At 50.2% G+C, this 18,800-nt stretch overlaps 2 protein-coding genes across 2 annotated transcripts in view; one reads left to right on the top strand and one right to left on the bottom strand.

Annotated features, from left to right (window-relative positions):
* Positions 1-864: 864 nt before the first annotated feature.
* LOC107124515 (zinc finger protein CKR1-like) lies at positions 865-9,221 on the top strand. The gene is made up of 2 exons (XM_015427996.1): positions 865-952; positions 7,638-9,221. The coding sequence occupies exons 1-2, from the start codon at positions 865-867 to the stop codon at positions 9,125-9,127; spliced, it is 1,578 nt and encodes a 525-aa protein (XP_015283482.1). The 3' UTR covers positions 9,128-9,221.
* Positions 9,222-14,813: 5,592 nt separating this feature from the next.
* LOC107124511 (zinc finger protein 345-like) overlaps positions 14,814-18,800 on the bottom strand; it is a 4,776-nt gene continuing 789 nt past the window's right edge. Inside the window, exons 3-4 of the mRNA XM_015427990.1 lie at positions 18,412-18,510; positions 14,814-16,986 (exon numbers count right to left, since the gene is read on the bottom strand). Of these exons, the coding sequence (XP_015283476.1) occupies positions 15,104-16,986; positions 18,412-18,510 (1,982 nt within the window). The 3' untranslated portion in view covers positions 14,814-15,103. The remainder of the gene's footprint in view (positions 16,987-18,411; positions 18,511-18,800) is intronic.

The raw sequence follows: 18,800 nt of genomic DNA, 5'->3' as shown, positions 1-18,800 counted from the left end.
TGCCCAATCCTGCTTTGCTTCCAAGCTCTGAGAAGCTCAGATAGGCTGGTCTGTCAACTCTCTACTTGTCCATTTAATTTGCTGTTTGTTAGCAATATTCTGATATGATCGGGGAAGAAAATCTGTTTCTTTAGCTCTCGATAGATATTAAGGCAGGTCATAACCTTTGCTGTCTGTGCATTTCTGTTCATACCGTTGGAACAAACTGTATGGATTCATGAAGAATTTGACTGGTGGTTCATTTGGAGGAAGAGTTTTGGATATCATATAGAACAGAATTTCTTTGTGCATAGTGTGTGGGGGGGGGAAGAATATGGGAGGTGGGAATTGGGGGTTCATCACTGGATGTTCATGTTCATCTTTTAACCATGAGGTCTAGAAAGTTGTGGGGGGCGTTATTTTTGGATGGAAACCTGGGTTTCTCAGGATTCTTATCCTTTTTTGCTGTCAAGTTGCAGCTGACATGGTGACCTCGTAGGGCTTTCAAGGCAAAAGACGAAAAGAGGTTGTTTGCCATTGCCTGCCACTGTGTAGCGACCCAGGTATTCCTTGGTTGTCTCCCATCCAAATAATGACCAGGGCGAACCCCTGCTTAGCTTCTGAGATCTGTGAAATTGGGGTTGCCTGGGCTATCCGGGTCAGGGCCAGGGTTCTTATAGTAGTCTGTAATTTTTCAATAGGAGTTTCACAGCCAGTCTCCATCCCATGTAGTCTTTGTGGCCCCTAATAGGGCACCACCTCTTAGCTATGAGTTGTGTGAGCTGTTCATGCATAATTTGCTGTTTTGATGTTCTATGTATTGAGTGTGATTCCTTTTCTGCCTCCTAGGTGCTGGTGGGCTTCTGAGAAGACCTCCGTTCCGCCATGGAGCCGTGGGTGTATCTGGACCCACGTCAGAGGGCCTTGTATCGAGATGTCATGCAGGAGAGCTACGAGACACTGATGTCTCTTGGTAAGGATGCATTTCCACCTCCTTTCCATTTCGTACTGAGCTCCTTTTGCACTTGGTTTCTTGGCCTAAGACAGGTTACCAAATCCTCTTCCCCCCCCAAATATACACAGAAATCATAACCCCAATAGTATAATGGGCAAAGAGGCAGGATCTTTCCCATCATACCAGCCTCTGGAGGGCAGAATGAATCTTTCAAGAAGATCTGGCTAGAGGGACTTCTTTGGCTTCTTTCCTTCTCAGAAGCCTGGTGACCAGTGAGAGGAGACTGTCCCCTGTACGTGATGGAGGATTTTGGGGAGTGGTTGGCTTGGCTTCACTTGGCATGGGGCTTCTGGAAGTGATGTGAAGGGCTCCTACACTGACTCTGCAAAGCCAATGGGAAGACTGACCCCTACATGGGCCAAGTCTTCTGCAATTCATGGAGGGCTTCATGACTGGCACTTGCAGCTGATGGAGTGGGCCAACTTCACTGATGATGTAGCCGGTGGACTTGTGGAGCCCCTTGGCATATTAATTGACATTCATTTTAGTAATCAGCTTCATGTACTGAAAATGTACTTTAAAAAAAAGCCTTATTGGGTAGATCAGCGGTGTTGTCATGTTATACATTGGGGTTGAGGTGGGCCAAAGGATGGCAGCTCTCCTAAGCCCACTCGGTGAATTTATGTTGGAGATGAGATTTGAATTGGCAGTTAACAAGGTTATAGTTCATACTCTGTCCCTACCCAACACTGCATTTGCTCTCAGTGTTGCTTAAGTTGTCTTTTTGAATGTTCAGATTCCCAAATACCGTTGAGAGCCTGGATAGAAGTAATTTGCATCAAGATCCTGGACACTCAGGCACCCTGGCTTCTTTCACGCAGATGTTTTTCTCCGCCTTGGCTGCTTTATAGCAGTGCTGCTTTTGGAAGCATCGGCATGCCGTTGTCTTCTAAATTGACCCTGCTTCTATGTTTTTTCTCCCTTGCCCAGAACTGGTTTGTTACTAGCTTAATTGTAGTCAAAGTGCCTTTGGATGCCGTATGGTTGGAAAGGTGTGCATTTTTGCTGATCCTGCCCCCATGGTTGCCATTTTGCCCTGTGCCACTGGATGCCTTTTCTAGGCTGTTTTTAAAAATCGATGATTGATGCACTGCTAAAGCATTATGGAACATTCTCTGGTTATGAACTACTGGCTCCCACCTTTTCCCCAGTCTGTAGTTCTTTATTGTTGTGGAGTTAAGGGGGAAAGTGCAAGCTGCACATTTGCCCTTATAACTCTACAACCAAAAGGGCCAGAGACTTAATTTTTTTTAAATGAAAGCCAGGGACCAATAGATCATGATAATGCTATAGCAAGTTAGCAGTTCCTCATTTTAAAAAAAGTGGTGTGTGGAAGAAATGGTGATCACGGGGATCCGAGGCAAGAAGAGTGCTGGGAAATATGTCACATGCATGTTCTGTGAATGCTTCTGCATTTGCAGCAATAGGGACTTCACAGAGAATAGTCTCTGTGTGGAAGCAGCCTGTGACGACCCCTTTACTGGGGAGGTCTGGTTTCCCTTTAAAAGTGTTCTTTATGTTTTTCTCTACTGGGTAATACGGCTGCCACCAGGAAATTTAAGGCTTTCCAAACCATTATAATATTATATTCATCACTGGATACAGGTATATTGAGGGTTTAAGCTTTCGAGGAACTATGTGGTCTGAGAAAGGATTCTTTCCAGAGCTGGTATACTTGAATGAAATAGGATTTATTTAAAGAAAGCATAAATACGAGGGTAGAACCATGTAACTAGTAAAGTAGGTATAACACACAGTCTGCTCCCTACTGACAGGGATTTTTCCTTAGGTAACTTTGTAACACTTTTTCCTTCATGTCCATATAATATTTACTGTTTCCTAGACACTCAGCTTATAACTGTTTCAACACTGAACTGCTTGTCACTTTCTTTCAGACACAGCACTTAACTCTCATATCACACACAAGAAGGTCTCTCCTTCAGACCCCAGAACTAAACTCATCCCACACAGGGATGGGTCTCACTCCTCTCATACACAGAACTTCTGCTTCTCTCACAGAAATCAGAACTTAACTGATCTTCAACTGTCATATCTAACTGACCCTCTTGATAGACATTCAAATCCTCCACACAGCATCCATTCCAAAACCCCTCCCCCTCTCTGTCACTCACCAATCATATCACTTGCCTGATTCCAGCACTCTAGATTATCATCACAGCCATGCAAACCAAACTTTTAAAGCCACACACACAGAGTTAAACATGAAATCATTACACAGCCTCTCTCTGGAATTTTCCTGGTTTGGGTTCTAGTGCTGACCACAATTTGAAGAACCTGTCCGTCATGCGTAAGGCGTTCTATGCAGCATTCCTCCTCAGGATATATACATTCTAAAGAAGCAGCAATCCAAGCAGCTGCAAAACCTGTTGAGCAGATTGCACAAATCCACGTATGCGCATTTCCTTTGTGTAATAGTATAAGCTTATCTGGAGGCAAAGCACGTTGGAAGCTGTCTTAATTGTTCCAGCTAACTCGTTCTTGTGAACTCCGGTGGTCTTCAGCTCAGGGGTCTGACCTTCAAGTGGGTCTTGGAACCCCATCTGCCGCTGAGTCGCAAGGACCTATAGAACTGCCTGTTTGTGGTGTGAGTGCTGCTTTTTGTAAGGACCTGCTGCTGGTGTGCACGTGCATCAAGAGTGAAGGCGGCATACCTCCTGCTCAGGATGGCAGGCTCACTCAAGTGGTGGGAGGGGATTCTGTTAGGGTGGGTAGGTTTAGGTTACCCCCCACCGCTACACAAATACAACTTGGCTTTGCTTTCTCTTTCCTCTGCTGAGCGTGGCCTGGCTCACCCCTGCCTCGGTGGAAGAACCTCTGCTTTGCACACAGAAGGTTCCAGGTACAGTCCCCATCGTCTCCAGTTTAAAGTATCAGGTACTGTGTGCTGGGGAGGAAGACCTCTGCGTACAGACCTTGGAGAGCCGCTGCCAGTCTGAGCAGACAATATTGACCTTGATGGACCAATAGTCTGAGTCACCACGAGGCAGCTCCATGTGTCCATTTGACCTTCTCGGTGCTCTGTGCATATGTTTTGTCATAGACCTCTTCCCCAGAAAGTTGATCTTCTGGAGGAAAAAAGGGGTTCTGGTGTGGCAAGTGTAGGAGAGAAGCATTGGGTGACAGATGGAAGTATCCAGTCTGTAATGCAAGCAGCCTGATGCTGGGAAAGATTGAAGGTCGAAGAAGACGGGGACGGCAAAGGATGAGATGGTTAGACAGTGTCATAGATGCAACAAACATGAAATTGAGCAAACTTCAGAGGATGGCGGAAGACCGGAGGGCCTGGCGGGAGCTGGTCCATGGGGTCGCGAAGAGTCGGACTCGACTGTGCGACTGAACAACAACAAATAATGGTTAAGTGTGCAGACTCTAATCTGGGAGAACTAGGTTTGATTCCCCACTCCTCCACTTGCGGCTGCTGGATGACCTTGGGCAAGCCATAGTTCTGTCAGAGCTGTTCTTGAAAGGGCAGTTCTTGAAAGAGCTCTCCCAGCCCCACCTACCTTACAGGGTGTTTGTTGTGGGGAGGGGGAGGGAAAGGAGATGGTAAACCGCTCTGAGACTCCGAGTGAAGGGCGGGGTATCAGTCCAATCTCCCCCCTCCCCCGTGCTAGCTTGTTGCTCACTACAGTATGCTTCCTGTCCTTATTGGTCAGCTGTCTGCAGTTCTTTCCTTGACACAGGTCAGGTTATATAATTGGTTCCTTCTCTTCCTGTCATGGGACTTTGATGTCACACACTTGTAGCTCAGTGGTTCCCGTGCTGCTGCCTGGGAAGTAGAGGATATGTCCCACGAAAAGACACTTCCTGGGTCCAAAGGGGTTGAAGTCTGCTGGTCTGCAGTCTGCTGTAATGCTGGATTTTAATTTAATGATGTTTAGATGCTTTGTTTTGTATTGCACTTTCTTTTGTAAGCCGCCTGAGGCAAGTTCCTTGGAGAGGCAGCATAGTAGTTGCTGAATTGATAACTGTAACTGTCAGTGGTCCTGTAGGATCTTAGGCAGATAAAGATCTTTCCCAACTCCTCCTGTATGGGAACCCTGAACTGGAGATGTTGGGTTGTTAAGAACCTGGGGCCTTCTGCATGTAGTGATGGTGTTTGGCCACGGAGCCACAGCCTAGAGTGAAATTACTTGAGAGCTTAATACCTCGCTCATCTTCCACTCTCCTGATTAATGGGGAGTGAGATCATTCCAATAGGTAGAAGTGTTTCCCTTCCCCGCAGGTATTCTGCCTCCAGTGGCAGGGTGGGGACAATGTTCATTAAACGGAATTGGGAAGGTGCCACCCTGTACCCAGGGCGAAACATAAGAATGTGGAGGACCAGTGGCCCATCTAATCCAGCATCATGTCTCTCACAGCAGTCAACCGTTACTCTGGAGTGTGTACAACACGGCATAGAGGCCAAGGCCTCTTCCCCTGATGTGGCCTCCTGGCACTGGGGTTCAGAGGTTCCGCCATGGGACTTCGATGTCAAACCCTTCCTGTAGCCACCTCCTGAGGCCTCTGGTGGTCCACTTCTGGGAAACTAAATACTGAGCTAGGCAGCAGAGGCCCTTCTTGGAGTGCTCTGTGAGAGGAATTGTCCCCAGAGGACTAGTCTGCTGCAGAAAACTAAGGTGCCGCTGGAATTCTGTGTGTGTTTTCCTATGAGAGGCCAGAGTGTTGGACTAGAATGTATGAGACCCAAGTTTGAATCCCCACTCTGCCATGGAGGCTTGCTGGGTAATCACGGTCACATACTCTCAGACTAATTTTACCTCACCAGGAGAGAGGAGAATGATGTCAGCCTTTCTGGGTCCCCCATTGGGCAGAAAATCGAGGTATAAAGGAAGTAAAGAGATGAAAGCTCCCTTCCTGCTTCCTGTGGTCACTGGAAATGCTCCTCGAGCTGTGTGTGAAATCCTGCTGCCCGTGGCTGAGGGTTTTTCTTCCTTCACACTTCCGCATGCAGATGGGGCTGTTCTGCAGGGCCCCTGTGCTGCCTTCCTGGCTCTATTCACACCAGGGCCAAAAAGTGAAAGATCTAACATGATACCGATATCTCTGAAAGCCTCATGGCATCCTTTAAGCTGCAGCCATTCCTTCAGGGGAACGGTATATAGCCCACTATTAAGCCCTTTCAAGACTGCTGCTTCTGTGCTTAGCTTTGTTAGGAATGAGCCAAGTATATATTTCTCATTAACAAGCTGACAGACTCTCATACAAATAATGAGGGCCATTAAATCTCATCACAGACTGTCGTGTTACCTGGTAGCTATAATACTTGGCCTTATATTTATATTTTGGTTTCCCTGTTCGAAATGTTTCACCGTGTTACCCTGTTTGTAATCATTACAACAGCCCTGCCAGGTAGGCTAATACTAGACCATATTGCAGAGGGTGGGGCTGAGGCAGAGTGGCTTGCCTGAGGTCACCTAGCAAGCTTGCGACATGGGTAAGATGAAACCCAGGGGCCCTCCTTCTTCATAGCTCACTTCATTGCTATTTAACAAGGTTTGAGTCTGGTGGCACCTTTGAGACCAACAAAGTTTTATTCTGGGTATAAGCCTTTCATGTGCACACACATTTCTTCAGATACCACACAAAAGCCAGAATAAAACTTTTCTGGTCTTAAAGGTGCCACCGGACTCAAAACTTTGTTCTGCTGCTTCAGACCAACATGGCTACCCTGAATCTATTGCTTCCTTCACCTTGCAGGTTCCAGGCTCTTGCAGCTCCCAGGAGGAATTTGGTACCTGGATTCTGAGTAGTCCAGATCAACAAGGCTGAACTTTTAGATTGGTACAAATTTGCCCATCAGCAGTTTAGGGTGTGTGTATGTTTTTTTTTTGGGGGGGGCTGATCTGCAAAGGAACGTAAGAGTAGCAATGCTGGATCCAACCAGTCATCCATTTAGTCCAGCATCCTGTTTCTGGTAAGTGGCCAGGCAGATGCCTCTGGGAAGCCCATAAGCCAGACAGCAGACAGCAGCCTTCACTCACAGAATGCTTCCTGGCATCTAACAATGGGAGGCATTCTTCCTTTGGATCGGCTGTCACGTTCTATAATAGACCAATCCTGCAGTAATCTGTCCAGCCCCCCCCCCTTTTTTAAAGCGGTCTAACCAAGTGGCTGTTCCACTAGACTTGCCAGCTCTGGGTTGGGAGATAACCTGGAGATTTTGGGGGTAGAGCCTGGGGAGGATGGATTTTGAGGAGGGGAGGGACCTGAGAAGGGTAGAATGCCATAGAGTCTACCTTCCGAAGTAGCCATTTTCTCCAGAGGATTTGATCTTGGCCACATGAAGCTCAGTTGTAATAGTGGGGAATCTCCGGGTGCCACCTGGCGGTTGGCAACCCTAGTCCCCACATTCATATGGCAGAGAGTCCCAGCATAGGTCTCCTTGGGAGCTCTTGCCTTAAATTTGCTCTCTCCCCCCCTCTTTTAACCAATCCCATTTTATTTCTCATGATTTATTTATTGATGCTCTTAATGGCACTGCCCCCCCCCAAGCAAAACAAGGCCCTGCATGCAGGTTTGCAATCTGAAGTCCAAAACCAAGGCATTTTAGAGACTGTGTGTGTGTGTGTGTGTCCCTTTTTCTAGCCTGATTTGGTAAACCTTTCCCCCCCTTTCTCAGCTGCAGACAAATTGCTGAACAGCAGTAACAATGACGAAGAGGAGGAAGACGAAGAGGAGGAAGACGAAGAGGAGGACGAAGGCCCTGAGGAGTTGCGACCGGGCACGTCTCAGAGCACCCCCAAACGAGTCAGGCCTTTGCCACACCGGGCCAGTCCGAAGCAACAGAAAATACCTGCTGTGGTGAAGAAGCAGGACAAAGCCACCCAGCGGGGCCACGCCCTGAAGAAAAGTCGGGAGAGCCGGTGCTTGGACTGCACCAAGAGCCTGACCACCACTGGCAGGGGCCGGCAGAAGAGCGAGGCCAACGCCGCTCGGGAGAAGCCTTTCCAGTGCACGGACTGTGGGAAAAGCTTCATCTGGAGCTCGCACCTGGAGCGCCACCGGAGAATGCACACGGGGGAGAAACCCTTCAAATGCCTCAACTGTGGGGAAGCCTACAGCCAGAACTTCCACCTCTTGCAGCACCGGTGCTCCCAGCTGATCGAGAAGCCCTTCAAGTGCGAGGACTGTGGCAAACGCTTTGCCCAGAGCTCTGCCTTGGAGAACCACCGCAAGGGCCACACAGCAGAAAAGCCCCACAAATGCACCGACTGTGGGAAGTGCTTCATCTGGGCCTCCCACCTGGAGAGGCACCGGCGAGTGCATACCGGAGAGCGGCCTTTCAAGTGCCCCGAGTGTGGGGAGACGTACAGTCAGAGCGCTCACCTGGCCAAGCACCGGCGCAACCACATGGGAGAGCGGCCTTACAACTGCCCGGCCTGCTGGAGGAGCTACGCTCAGATCTCCGAACTGGAGGAACACAAGAAAACCCACTTGGGCTGCGAGGACTGCGGGAAGGTCTTCCGCAGCAGGCAGACCTTGATGCGGCACCAGCGGGGCCACCGGCGCGAGCGCACTCACCTCTGTGAAGAATGTGGGAAAGGGTTTGTGTGGGCCTCCCACTTGGAGCGCCACCGAAGGGTGCATACCGGGGAGCGCCCTTTCCCGTGCCCCACCTGCGGGGAGAAGTTTGCCCAGAAAGTTCATCTCCTTCAGCACAACAAGACTCACTCGCATGCACGGCCCTACAAGTGCGGGGACTGTGACAAGCGTTTTGGGGACAGTTCGGCTTTCCTGGCCCACCAGCGGGGCCACGCCATGGAGAAGAACCACAAGTGCCAGTACTGCGGGAAAAGCTTTGCATGGAGCTCTCACCTGGAGAGGCACCAGAGGATCCACACGGGAGAGAAGCCCTACAAATGTCCCGATTGCCCCGAGCACTTCAGCCAGACCTCCCAGCTCTTCAAACATCAGCGCAGCCACCTGGGCAAGAGGCCCTACAAGTGCAGCGAGTGCGGCCGCAGCTTAGGCAGCACTCTGGAACTCCTCATCCACCAGCGGACCCATATGGGGGGCAAGCCCTACAGGTGCTCTAGCTGTGGGAAGGGGTTCACCCGGAGGGCCAACCTCTTGAAGCATCAAAGGTGTCACGTCAAGGAGTCCCCCTAGGAGACTATCCAGCCTGGCCCAGGGAATGGATAATCATGTACTAAACGTTCTAGAAACCACACAAAGTCGTTTTTGTATGTTCTGGTTATGGGGAAGCCCCAGTGCTTATCCGCCTCTTGCAAGAGCACCAGGTTGAGGATTCCTTTGAGGAAACATTGCTGTTCGAACGAGGAGATCCTCTAGACACCTGGATGGTTAGGTTTGGCTGATACCAGACTTTGGGAAAACTATCTAGGTAAAAATGACTGTGTGTATTGGGAACCGATTCTGATTTAGTGTTTAGGGAATCCATATGGATGTCTTACTTTTTCTTTTTCTTTGACACTGTACATATATACCCCAGTTTTTGGGGGAAAGCTTTACAGATCTTCCCCGTATTTACACATCGGAGAACTTGCCTGGATTAGACCAACTCCTTTCTCCTGCTTCTTTATAATTTTGAACCCTGGATAACAAAGCTTTAACAAATGCCGAGGACTGACCTCCAGACCTTAAATGCCCTACAGGTGGGCTCGAACTTTATTAGATGGCTCGGGAATCCACACTGGGGCGGAGTGAGGTGGGGGATGAAGCTGTGTAGGCCTCTTGAATGTGGAGGAAAAAAGCTTTATTGACTTATTCAGCTCAAAGAATATGAACACTGGAGGTCCTGCGAAATCCCCGCCCCCCCCCGAGCAAGACTGGTGAATTGTATTGCGGCAGTCCCACGTGAGGCTGTGGTACCTCAGCTGCGGCAATAGCTAGCCAGACTTTGTGCTTCATCTAGCAACTTGTGGATGGGTGGGGAGTTTCAGTTGGTTTCTTTGTGGCTGTGAGAGTCCCAGCTGCTCAGTTTCGGCTTGCAAGGTGATTTGGGGAAAAGACGCCTTCCAAGCCCAGGAATCCCCAGCCGCTTCCTTCTCCTGATCTGGAGAAGCTGAGGGAACGGAGGCATTCTGGCCATTAAAGCCGCCACTGTGTAGACGGGGAGGGAGGGGGATGCTGGGCTTACAAGCCACTTCTTGAGCTAGCCCATGTGTTTGGTGCTCTTACCCCTTGGTTGGGGTTTTTTTTTTTTTTTTCAACTTGGTCAAAGGCATGGAGATGTGTAAAGGGGAGATCTGGTTACCAAGGAAATGGGAGACAATGGTGTGAAGGAAGCCACCTGGGGTTGGGGCAGAAGGTGCCACGTAGTAAGGGATAAGACAACCAGAGAGACCCAAGCTTTTGGAATGGGGAAGCCGCCGGTCTGTGCCTCCTGGGGGCGGGCGGGTGGCATATGGGTGGCAAGTCAGATTTGAAGCATGAAGAATATGTTAAAAGTCCTAGTTCCTATTTGGGTGTGGGAGGGGCATCCCCAGGTCTCAAAACCAGCCCTGCACTAACCTGTTTTTTTTTAAAGTCAGATTTCTAAGCGGCAGCAGCATCTTTCCAGGTGCCCAGGAATCTGGGAATCTTCTTGGTGTGGCTTTAAAGAAAATCAAGAAAGGAAGAGGGTTTTTTTTTTTTCCCCTCAGAGGGGAGACCCTGCCTGGCTCAGAAATGGAGCCTTTATGTTTTTTCTTTTTCTTTTTGGGGGGCGCGGGTGATGTGTGATTGGAGTATGAGGTTAAAGAAGCAGACCTTGAGGCTAACTTCAAGAAAGGCGGCACCCTAGCGGCGCTACTGAAGGCAGCTGAAGTATTTTCACTTGAGGGGAGACGGGCACTCCTGTTTTGCAGCGTGAGGCTAACTTACGGGATTGACTGCTGTAAGGCTGGGAGAGGGGGGTGGGCGGCTGGCTGGCTGGCAGCTTCACTCAGCCCTGCGGGTTGGTGGCAGAGGCTGCTGGGGGAGGGCAGGTGTTACTACTGACCATGGCTGCTGCTTGGGTCTCTTGTGTACGAGGGAGAGGAGCGCACCTTGGGTTACCAGCAAAGAAACGTTCCCTGTAAGTTTGTGATGGGAGGGAAGGGCGAAGGATCTCCGACGCTTAGGAGTGTTGAACTGGCTGATCTGGCTGCCGTGCCCCTGCCCCCCCCCCCCCCCCCCCCTGTCCCTTGCTCCCTCTCCTAACACCTACCTCAGAATCCTGCTTCCAGGATGACCGACTGAAAGAGTCAATCCCTCTGGAGGGGTCCGCGGAGGCAATGCCGGCATCTGGCTTGTGGGAAGAAGCCCCTCCTCTGCCGGCAGCTGCTGTCTCAAATGCTGTGATGTTGCACCCACAGGGTTCAGATCCGCCGCACGCTCTCTCCTCCCAGCGAGTCATCTAGTGGCCGCCTGTTGGGGACGGCTGGGTCTCCGGCGTCCCCTGGCACTGCATCGGGTGCTCTGCTTCTGTTACTGTGTCTGCCTCTGCACTTCACAACCAGCCCCTTCACCCGTTCCACCCGTTCTCCGGCAGAGGTGCATTTTTACTTTATTGCTTTTTTGGAATACCTGTTTTGAAAACAAAGTGTTTTTGTTTTGTCCCCCCCCCTCCTTTGTTTTTATCCAAAGCAAGTATTGTTATCATTGTTGTCTGTCCCCCCCCCTGTTTAGGGTTCTCTCTTTTCTCCCCCCCCCCTTTGAAATGACATATAGAGAAAGATGTTTCTAAGCTCTGATTCCTTTGTTGTTGGTTAGGAGTAATAAAGTTAAAAAAAACCCAAACCACTACCATGTATTGTGTGTGCATCTGGTTTATTTGCTGTGTACGGGAACTAGATGTGTGTTTTGACATGTAATGTGGCCAAGGGTGTGGGCGCTTGTTTTCCATAGGTTTGGGACTACAGCACACATGGGGGGGGGGAGAGGAGGCTTCAGCCTTCCTTGTGTCAGTTTTGTGACCCACAACAGCAGGGGCCGCCTTCAGTATGGGGAGGGAACAAATAAGATGGTGGCAACTAAAAGGCTGCCATGGGTGCACAGGGGGAGAAGGGGAGAGGCTGCAGTGGCAGCCTTAGAATCATTCTGCATCAGCCCTGGTTCAGGCCACGTCCAGGTGGGCAAAAAGGGGAAGCAGAATTGCACTGGTGGTAGAAAGTGCCGTCAAGTCGCAGCTGGTGGTTTGCCATTTGCTTTCCAGAAATTCGTATCCAAATACTAACCAGGGCTGGTCTTGCTTTGCTTCCGAGATCTGCCTAGCCTGGACTATCCAGGTCAGGGAAGAATCACAGTAGCAACTCATTCCTCTAATTAGGTTGCCTCGTTTGCCCCGGACATTACAGTGTCCTTGTGTGTGGAATAATGAAAGAGCCCTTTTGAAACTAGCCTGCCTTTCCTTCGATCAGGAATCCCACTGGGTCATGATCTACTCCCATTGGGTCATGATCTGCGGAGGCTTCGAGGGAAAAGGCTAGTGTTTAAAGAGGCCCTGAGGCTGAAACCTGTCTATAGAAGTTTCACTATTGTCTTAAGCAGCAACAAAACTGCCAAACAATCTTGAGAGGCGGCTGAGGGCAAGCCCAAGTTGACTTACTGAACTTAACTGCAAGAGGGGAACTTCTGCCTCTTTGTGTTGGACTGCTGCAGACTCTGCTGGTGTGATTTCCCCCCCTCCCCGTGGCCTTGAGACGGTTTCCAGAAGGCCTTGGGGTTTGTGGTTGTTCAGCACAGAGAGAGGCTATTGGTGCCTACTGTCAGCCCCTCTGTGATCCTGCCAGGATGTTCAGTACTGACTCGGGGTGTGTACCCTGGCCTGGGAATCCTCGACAGCTTTTGTTCATCAATGTGCCGACTAATTTGAGTTTTAAAAATGGATTCCACCAAAATCTTAAAAATGACTCTGTGTAACCCTATTTAATGCAAATTTATGTAGCTTTAGGTGCAGCTGTCCCTGGCCATCTCGTAGCTAGTACAAAGCATCGGGCAAATTGCTGAGGCTGCCTGCGGTTGTGAAGGTCGGCAGCTTCAAGAGGGAGTACAAAGCATCGGGCAAATTGCTGAGGCAGCTTCAAGAGGAGATGAGATAAACACATGGAGCAGAGTCCCATCAGTGGCTTATTAGCCACAAGGTATAGGTGGGACACTCTGGGGCAAGTGATGCTCTGTATTCCTGGTGCTGGGGCACAGTGGGAGGGAATCTGGAGTTCTGGCCCCGCTGGTGGATCTCCTGATGGCACCTGGGCTTTGGCCACTGTGTGACTGGGCGAGCCATTGGCCTGATCCAACACTGCTTCTCTTATTTTAAATAAATCAATTGGGGGGGGGGGGGAAGGGCTTTGGTAGAAGTTTCAAGGATATTAATGTATAGAAGATTATTAATTGGATTATTAATCCAAACAAACCCATGCAAATCCAGCAGATAGACATCCATTCAGCTTTACTTAGCATTCAAGGTCCAGATTTCCAATGCATTTGGGCAAGGAGTACAGTGACAAGGAGGAAAGGGCACGGGAAGCACAGACTGGGGAAGTGGTGGAATTAAATAAGAAGGAAGTGTGCGTCAGTGAGAAGTTATAATCGGGGTCAGGGCTTAAAAAAGAAACACGACAATAAAGACTTTTCGAACTCTGGTAACTCAGCTTCTGGGCCAAGAGGAGCTGCGATTCCGTAACCCCTCTGGCAATGCAAACGGATAGTTCTGCGTTATGCATATGAATGTATATAAAGCTGCCTTTGACAATTGACTTCTCTAGCTCAGTTTTGTGGTAGTGGTCTTTTCTACGTCCAGGTCCTGAATCTGCACGCAAAACAGGTGTTTAATCCTTCCTCTTCTGCTGGATATTATTTCACAGCCATTAACCATTATACCTTGATCTATGGAAGCTTTCTTCAGATTTTACCTGCAGTGCCCATGTCAGTGTTAACTCTTCACTGTAAGGACTGCGATTCTACTTTTCTCCCTGTAATGAAAGCTGAGTTACTTGGGGTACCAAATTCTGCCTATGCACAGAAATGAACACAGACTCGATTACAATGAGTGGTAAAGTGGAATAATGGCGCTCTCCCCCCCGCCCCCAACCTACACACAGAGAGCCCTTCCTCTGTTCCTGCATTTCCAAAAATTTCTCTGCAACCAAGAGGGCTAGAAACTGGGAGCTGTTATTCTTAGGGTGCTCTTTCATAGAAAACCCACTTCTGTAGACATGCAGTACTGCTCTGGGTGGCTGTTACCCATCCAAACAAAACATTTGCACGCATACCACTTGCAGGAATTTGAAAACGTGAAAGCAAACAAAAAATACCCGCATACATATATCCTGATTCTAAATCCAGGTGGTGAAAGAGATTCTTAGAAGTGCATTTTAGGCCCAAAGGCGGCATCTGCCTCTGGGTAACTTGGCATGAAATGGCAGGCTAAGGCTCCCTAATTCATTGTAGCTGAAAAAGCCACGGAAAGCCCACACTGGATAAACTGTGACGTCAGTGATGCGCTTTAAAAAATAAACCGCGTCTCTCTATTCACAGACTGCTCCTCAAGATGCAGTTGATTGTTCAGGTCATCCAAAGAAGACTTGCCCTGGCAGAATTTCCCTGGCTGGCCGGTCTCTGTTCTTCCGTGCAATGGGCATCAAGAAGGAGAAGAGAACAGATTGGATTTATATCCTTCACTCGAAGTCTCAGAGCGGCTTACAATCACCTTCCCTTCCTCCCCCCCACAATAGACACCCTGTGAGTAGGTGGGGCTGAGAGAACGCTTTCGAGAACTGTCCTTGAGAGGACAGCTCTGAGAGAACTTGTAACTGACCCAAGGTCATCCAGTTGGCTGCATGTGGAGGAGTGGGGAATCAAACCCGGTTCTCCGAGATTAGAATCCGCGCTCTTAACCACTATACCGAACTGGCTCTCAATAACAATCCACCTCACTGTCGTAGGGTGAAATTTCTTTTAAAAGGAGGTGGGGGGGGGAGTAAAGCATTGTACAGTGAGCCTCTTCCTTCTCCGCCTCCCAGAAACCCAAGAAACTAGGAACTCACCGTTCCTTCTTGCCCCAAAGATGGGTTGACTAGCTAATCCCATAGGGGTGACAAAGAGGACCGGCATTTCTGAAAAGACAGCTTAACAAAGGAACGCAGTTTGCACAGACATAAGTCAAGGGAGGTTAGGAGGGGAAACTGGAGGCGGCGGCTGAGTCCAACTTTCTACAGGATGTGTCAAATTCTCTGCCCCCTGCCCAAGGTCACTTCCCCCCATTGTTCTCCATGTGTCTCCAGGAGACTTGCCTGTCCACTGGAAAGGGACCACGGGGTCCAATGTGACAGGCCAGGCTTCCTGCTGCTCCAGTGAGGGTCTTCTGTCTCCTTCCCCCTCCCACCAGTCGGCCACTGCCGCTGTTGGTAAATCATCCTGCGGGCTGTCCTGTGGCTGGTCTTGGCCTTCGGGGACGACGGCATGGGAGCGCTGGTGCCGGTTGCGGTGGGAGCTGCGTCCAAAACACTTCCCGCAGTACGTGCAGGGGAAAGGCTTCTCCCCAGTATGTGAGAGCTTGTGGCGGTCAAAGTGTGAGCTCCAGGCGAAGCCTTTGCCACAGACATTGCACTGATAGGGCTTCTCGCTGCGATGCAGCCGGCGGTGACGTTCCAGCACAGCGGTGGCACTGAACCCTCTCCCGCATTCGGGGCATCGGTGAGGCTCGGCTTCAGCGTCCTGGAGGTGCTGATGGCTGGCCAGCGTGGCCCCTAAGGCAAAGGTTTTGCCGCAGTCCCCACAGCCGTGAGGGCGGGCCCTGGTGTGGATCTGCCGGTGCCTCTCCAAGTGGGACCCCACAGTGAACCCCCGGCCACAGTCCCCGCATTCGTAGGGCTTTTCTCCTGTGTGGCTCCGTTGGTGTCTCTCCAGGTGGGAGCTCCACTCAAAACTTTTGCTGCAGTCCAGACACTGGTGAGGCTTCCCGCCAGCGTGACTGAGCCGGTGCTTGGCCAGGGAGGTGGGGTCCCTGAAACCCCGGGCACATTCTGGACAAGCGTGTGGCCTGTCCTTGCTGTGGGTGCGCTGGTGCTTGAGGAGGGCGGAGCACCAGCTAAACCGCCGCCCACATTCCGAGCATTGGTAAGGCTTCTCTCCGGTGTGGACGCGCTGGTGTTTGAGCAGGTTGGAGCTTTGGCTGAAGCCCTTCCCACACAGCGCGCACCGATGGGGCCTCTCCTTCTCTGTGGCTTCCTCCTTGGCCCTCTCCCCGTCCTCGTGCTCCAGAGGGGTCTGGGTGCCCTTGTGCTTGAAACGATGTGGGTGCGTGATGTGGTTGACTCGCTTCCCACAGTCTGCGCACTTGGAGGGTGGCGCCTCCTCAGGCAGAGCTGACACGGCGTGGGTGCGCATGTGACGGTCCAAGTGGGAGCTCCAAGCAAAGGCTCGGCCGCATTCGGGGCACTGGTAAGGTTTCTCCCCCGTATGGATTCGCCGGTGCCTCTCCAGGTGGGAGCTCCAGGCAAAACTTTTCCCACAGTCCCCACACTCGTGGGGTTTCTCTCCCGTGTGACTTTTGCGGTGCCGTTCCAGTGCCGCCGGATCATTGAAGCATTTCCCACACTCGGGGCAGCGATTCGGTTTCTCGCCTCCCGGCGCGTGGATCCGCTGGTGGGTCAGCAGAGTGGAGCTGACGCTGAAGCTCTTCCCGCAGTCGGGGCACCGGTAGGGCCTCTCCCCGGTGTGGGTCCTCTGGTGGATAGTCAGGTCTGAGCGCTGAATGAAGCTCTTCCCACACTTCTCACACTCGTAGGGCTTCTCTCCGGTGTGGATCTTCTGGTGTTTCACCAAGGCGGATTTGTGGCTGAAGGCTTTGCCGCATTCCTGGCAGACGTTGGGGTTCGGAGGTGGCAGAGGAGAGGGAGGTGGGGGGAGGGAGGGGTGCTCAGCCCAGTCCTCGGGGCTCAGCGGCCCGACCTCAGGATCCTTGGAGGCCTCCCCCGTGAGTTCAGCCACTTTGGAATCTTCCTGTGCTGGACAGTTCTCTCCCTCCGCGTTCTCACCTACGGCTGGAATAACCAACAACGGGAAGAAGCAACCCAAATGAAACACATGGAATGGAGACTGGCGCACTTATGATGTTCTCAGCATTACAGGAATTCCCAGTTCACCAGTAAGAAAAGAATACCTTAACAGCGTTCTGAAAATTCTGAGAGTTCAAGGTCTTTAGCAACAGCCATGCAGGGCATCCTTACAACAGCACCTCCTTCCTCCCATGCAAGACCCGTAGAGATGAATGGGCATTGGGCAACAGTGCGTCTATGCTCTTGATACTGTGTGTGAGTTTGAATGAGGTTTGCAAAAAGGCTCAGTGGCAGAAAATTATGCTTTGCATGCACACGGTCTCAGGTTCAATCCCTGGTGTCTCCACTTAAAAGAAGCAGGTCACGGGGGATGTGGACCTCTGCCTGTGACTCTGGAGAACCACTGTTAGTCAGAGTAGACAGTACTGACCTTGATAGACCAGTGAATCAGACCACTGGTCCATCAAGGTCAGTACTGCCTACCCTGACTGGCTCTCCAGGGTCTCAGGCAGGGGTCTTTCACATCATTTGCTACCCTGTCCCATTCACTGGGGATTAAACCTGCGACCATCTGCATGCAAAGCAGACACTCTTCCACTGAACCACAGACCCTCCCCAGTGGTCTGACTCTGCATAAGATAGCATCATGTGCATAAGGGATGTTTCTGGTGGATTGTGCTGAAAATTATTTAGGATTCCAGTGACTGTGCTGCTCCAGTGCTTTTCCAGTCCTTTGTTAAGTTTTTCTTTTATTAATTTAAACTCTCTGTAAAAAAGTCCCCTTCACACCACCCACAAACAGCAGGTGAAGTGGTAAGCTTGTATCTGGATTGTACTATTTCAGACTGCAGGTGGAAATTCACATGACTGAATGCCCTCCCATACAAGAAACAAACAAAAAACCACCTTCCCCACATAAAGAAATCAGCACTTCACAGATAATAGTAGGCTAGAAGCTTTCTCCTCGACATCTAGATTCTCTGTATGGGGAATATTTTTCTGTAGAGGAACATTCCGTTGTGCGAGCTCCCTCCTCCCATCTGAAATGGTCTGCCCACACACAGTGGATTGGTATGTCCAGAAATACACTTACAGCCTCATTTATGAGAACCCTCTCTAAAACAAATCTCTATGGTAGGTGAATATGTGTAATAGTTGCAAATTCCACAGCAAACATTGCAGAATTCAAAAATTCAGAATCCATGTGCATAGAATTCTGCAGTGCAAAAACTAAGGCATTTATCCTAGTTTTTTTTAGAAGGGGGATTATAACATTCTGATAAAATATATGCAATGAAAAATTCACATGCAGAACTTATTCTGGATGCACAAGCTGGGCTTCCTGGCGGCAGAGCTCGGGCATTATTTTAGCAGTGAAATCCAGACCTCCTGATTAAGCCCATCACTCACCTGGAGGGACGGCTCCCGGCTCCTGCAAGTCAAGAGTTGTTGCTTCATCATTTCGTTCCAGTTGGGACAGCAGGTCAGGCTTGGACAGTGGAAATTCTTCTCTCCGTGCAACGAATGGAGAAAAGCAAGAATAGCTTTATTCAGATGCTGAAGCTCAAGCGACCCATCTACAATTCTCCATTTGCAATGGGCTTCATTTTTAATGGTGAAAAAGAAAATACCCCAAAGAGCAATGGAAGGCTCCAAGGCCTTCTGCAAACAGTATTCTCTGACCTGGTGGCCTTTCCAATAAATGCCTGAAGTTGCCTCATACGAAGGCACAGCACTGGTCTTTCTGTACCACTGTGGTCAACACTCACTGACTGCAGCTCTCTAGGGTGTCAGACACA

Source organism: Gekko japonicus, unplaced genomic scaffold, assembly GCF_001447785.1.
Source record: "Gekko japonicus isolate JY-2015 unplaced genomic scaffold, Gekko_japonicus_V1.1 scaffold1007, whole genome shotgun sequence".
NCBI classification, from domain to species: domain Eukaryota; kingdom Metazoa; phylum Chordata; class Lepidosauria; order Squamata; family Gekkonidae; genus Gekko; species Gekko japonicus.
Note: the sequence above shows the minus strand (reverse complement) of the source record. Positions and strands in the feature narration are given on the sequence as shown.

Excerpts from the sequence above, each read along its gene's own strand:
- LOC107124515 (XM_015427996.1), top strand. The coding sequence starts at position 865 with ATGGAGCCGTGGGTGTATCTGGACCCACGTCAGAGGGCCTTGTATCGA. Across the intron at positions 953-7,637 it reads CGAGACACTGATGTCTCTTG|CTGCAGACAAATTGCTGAAC; the intron begins GTAAGGATGCAT and ends CCCCTTTCTCAG.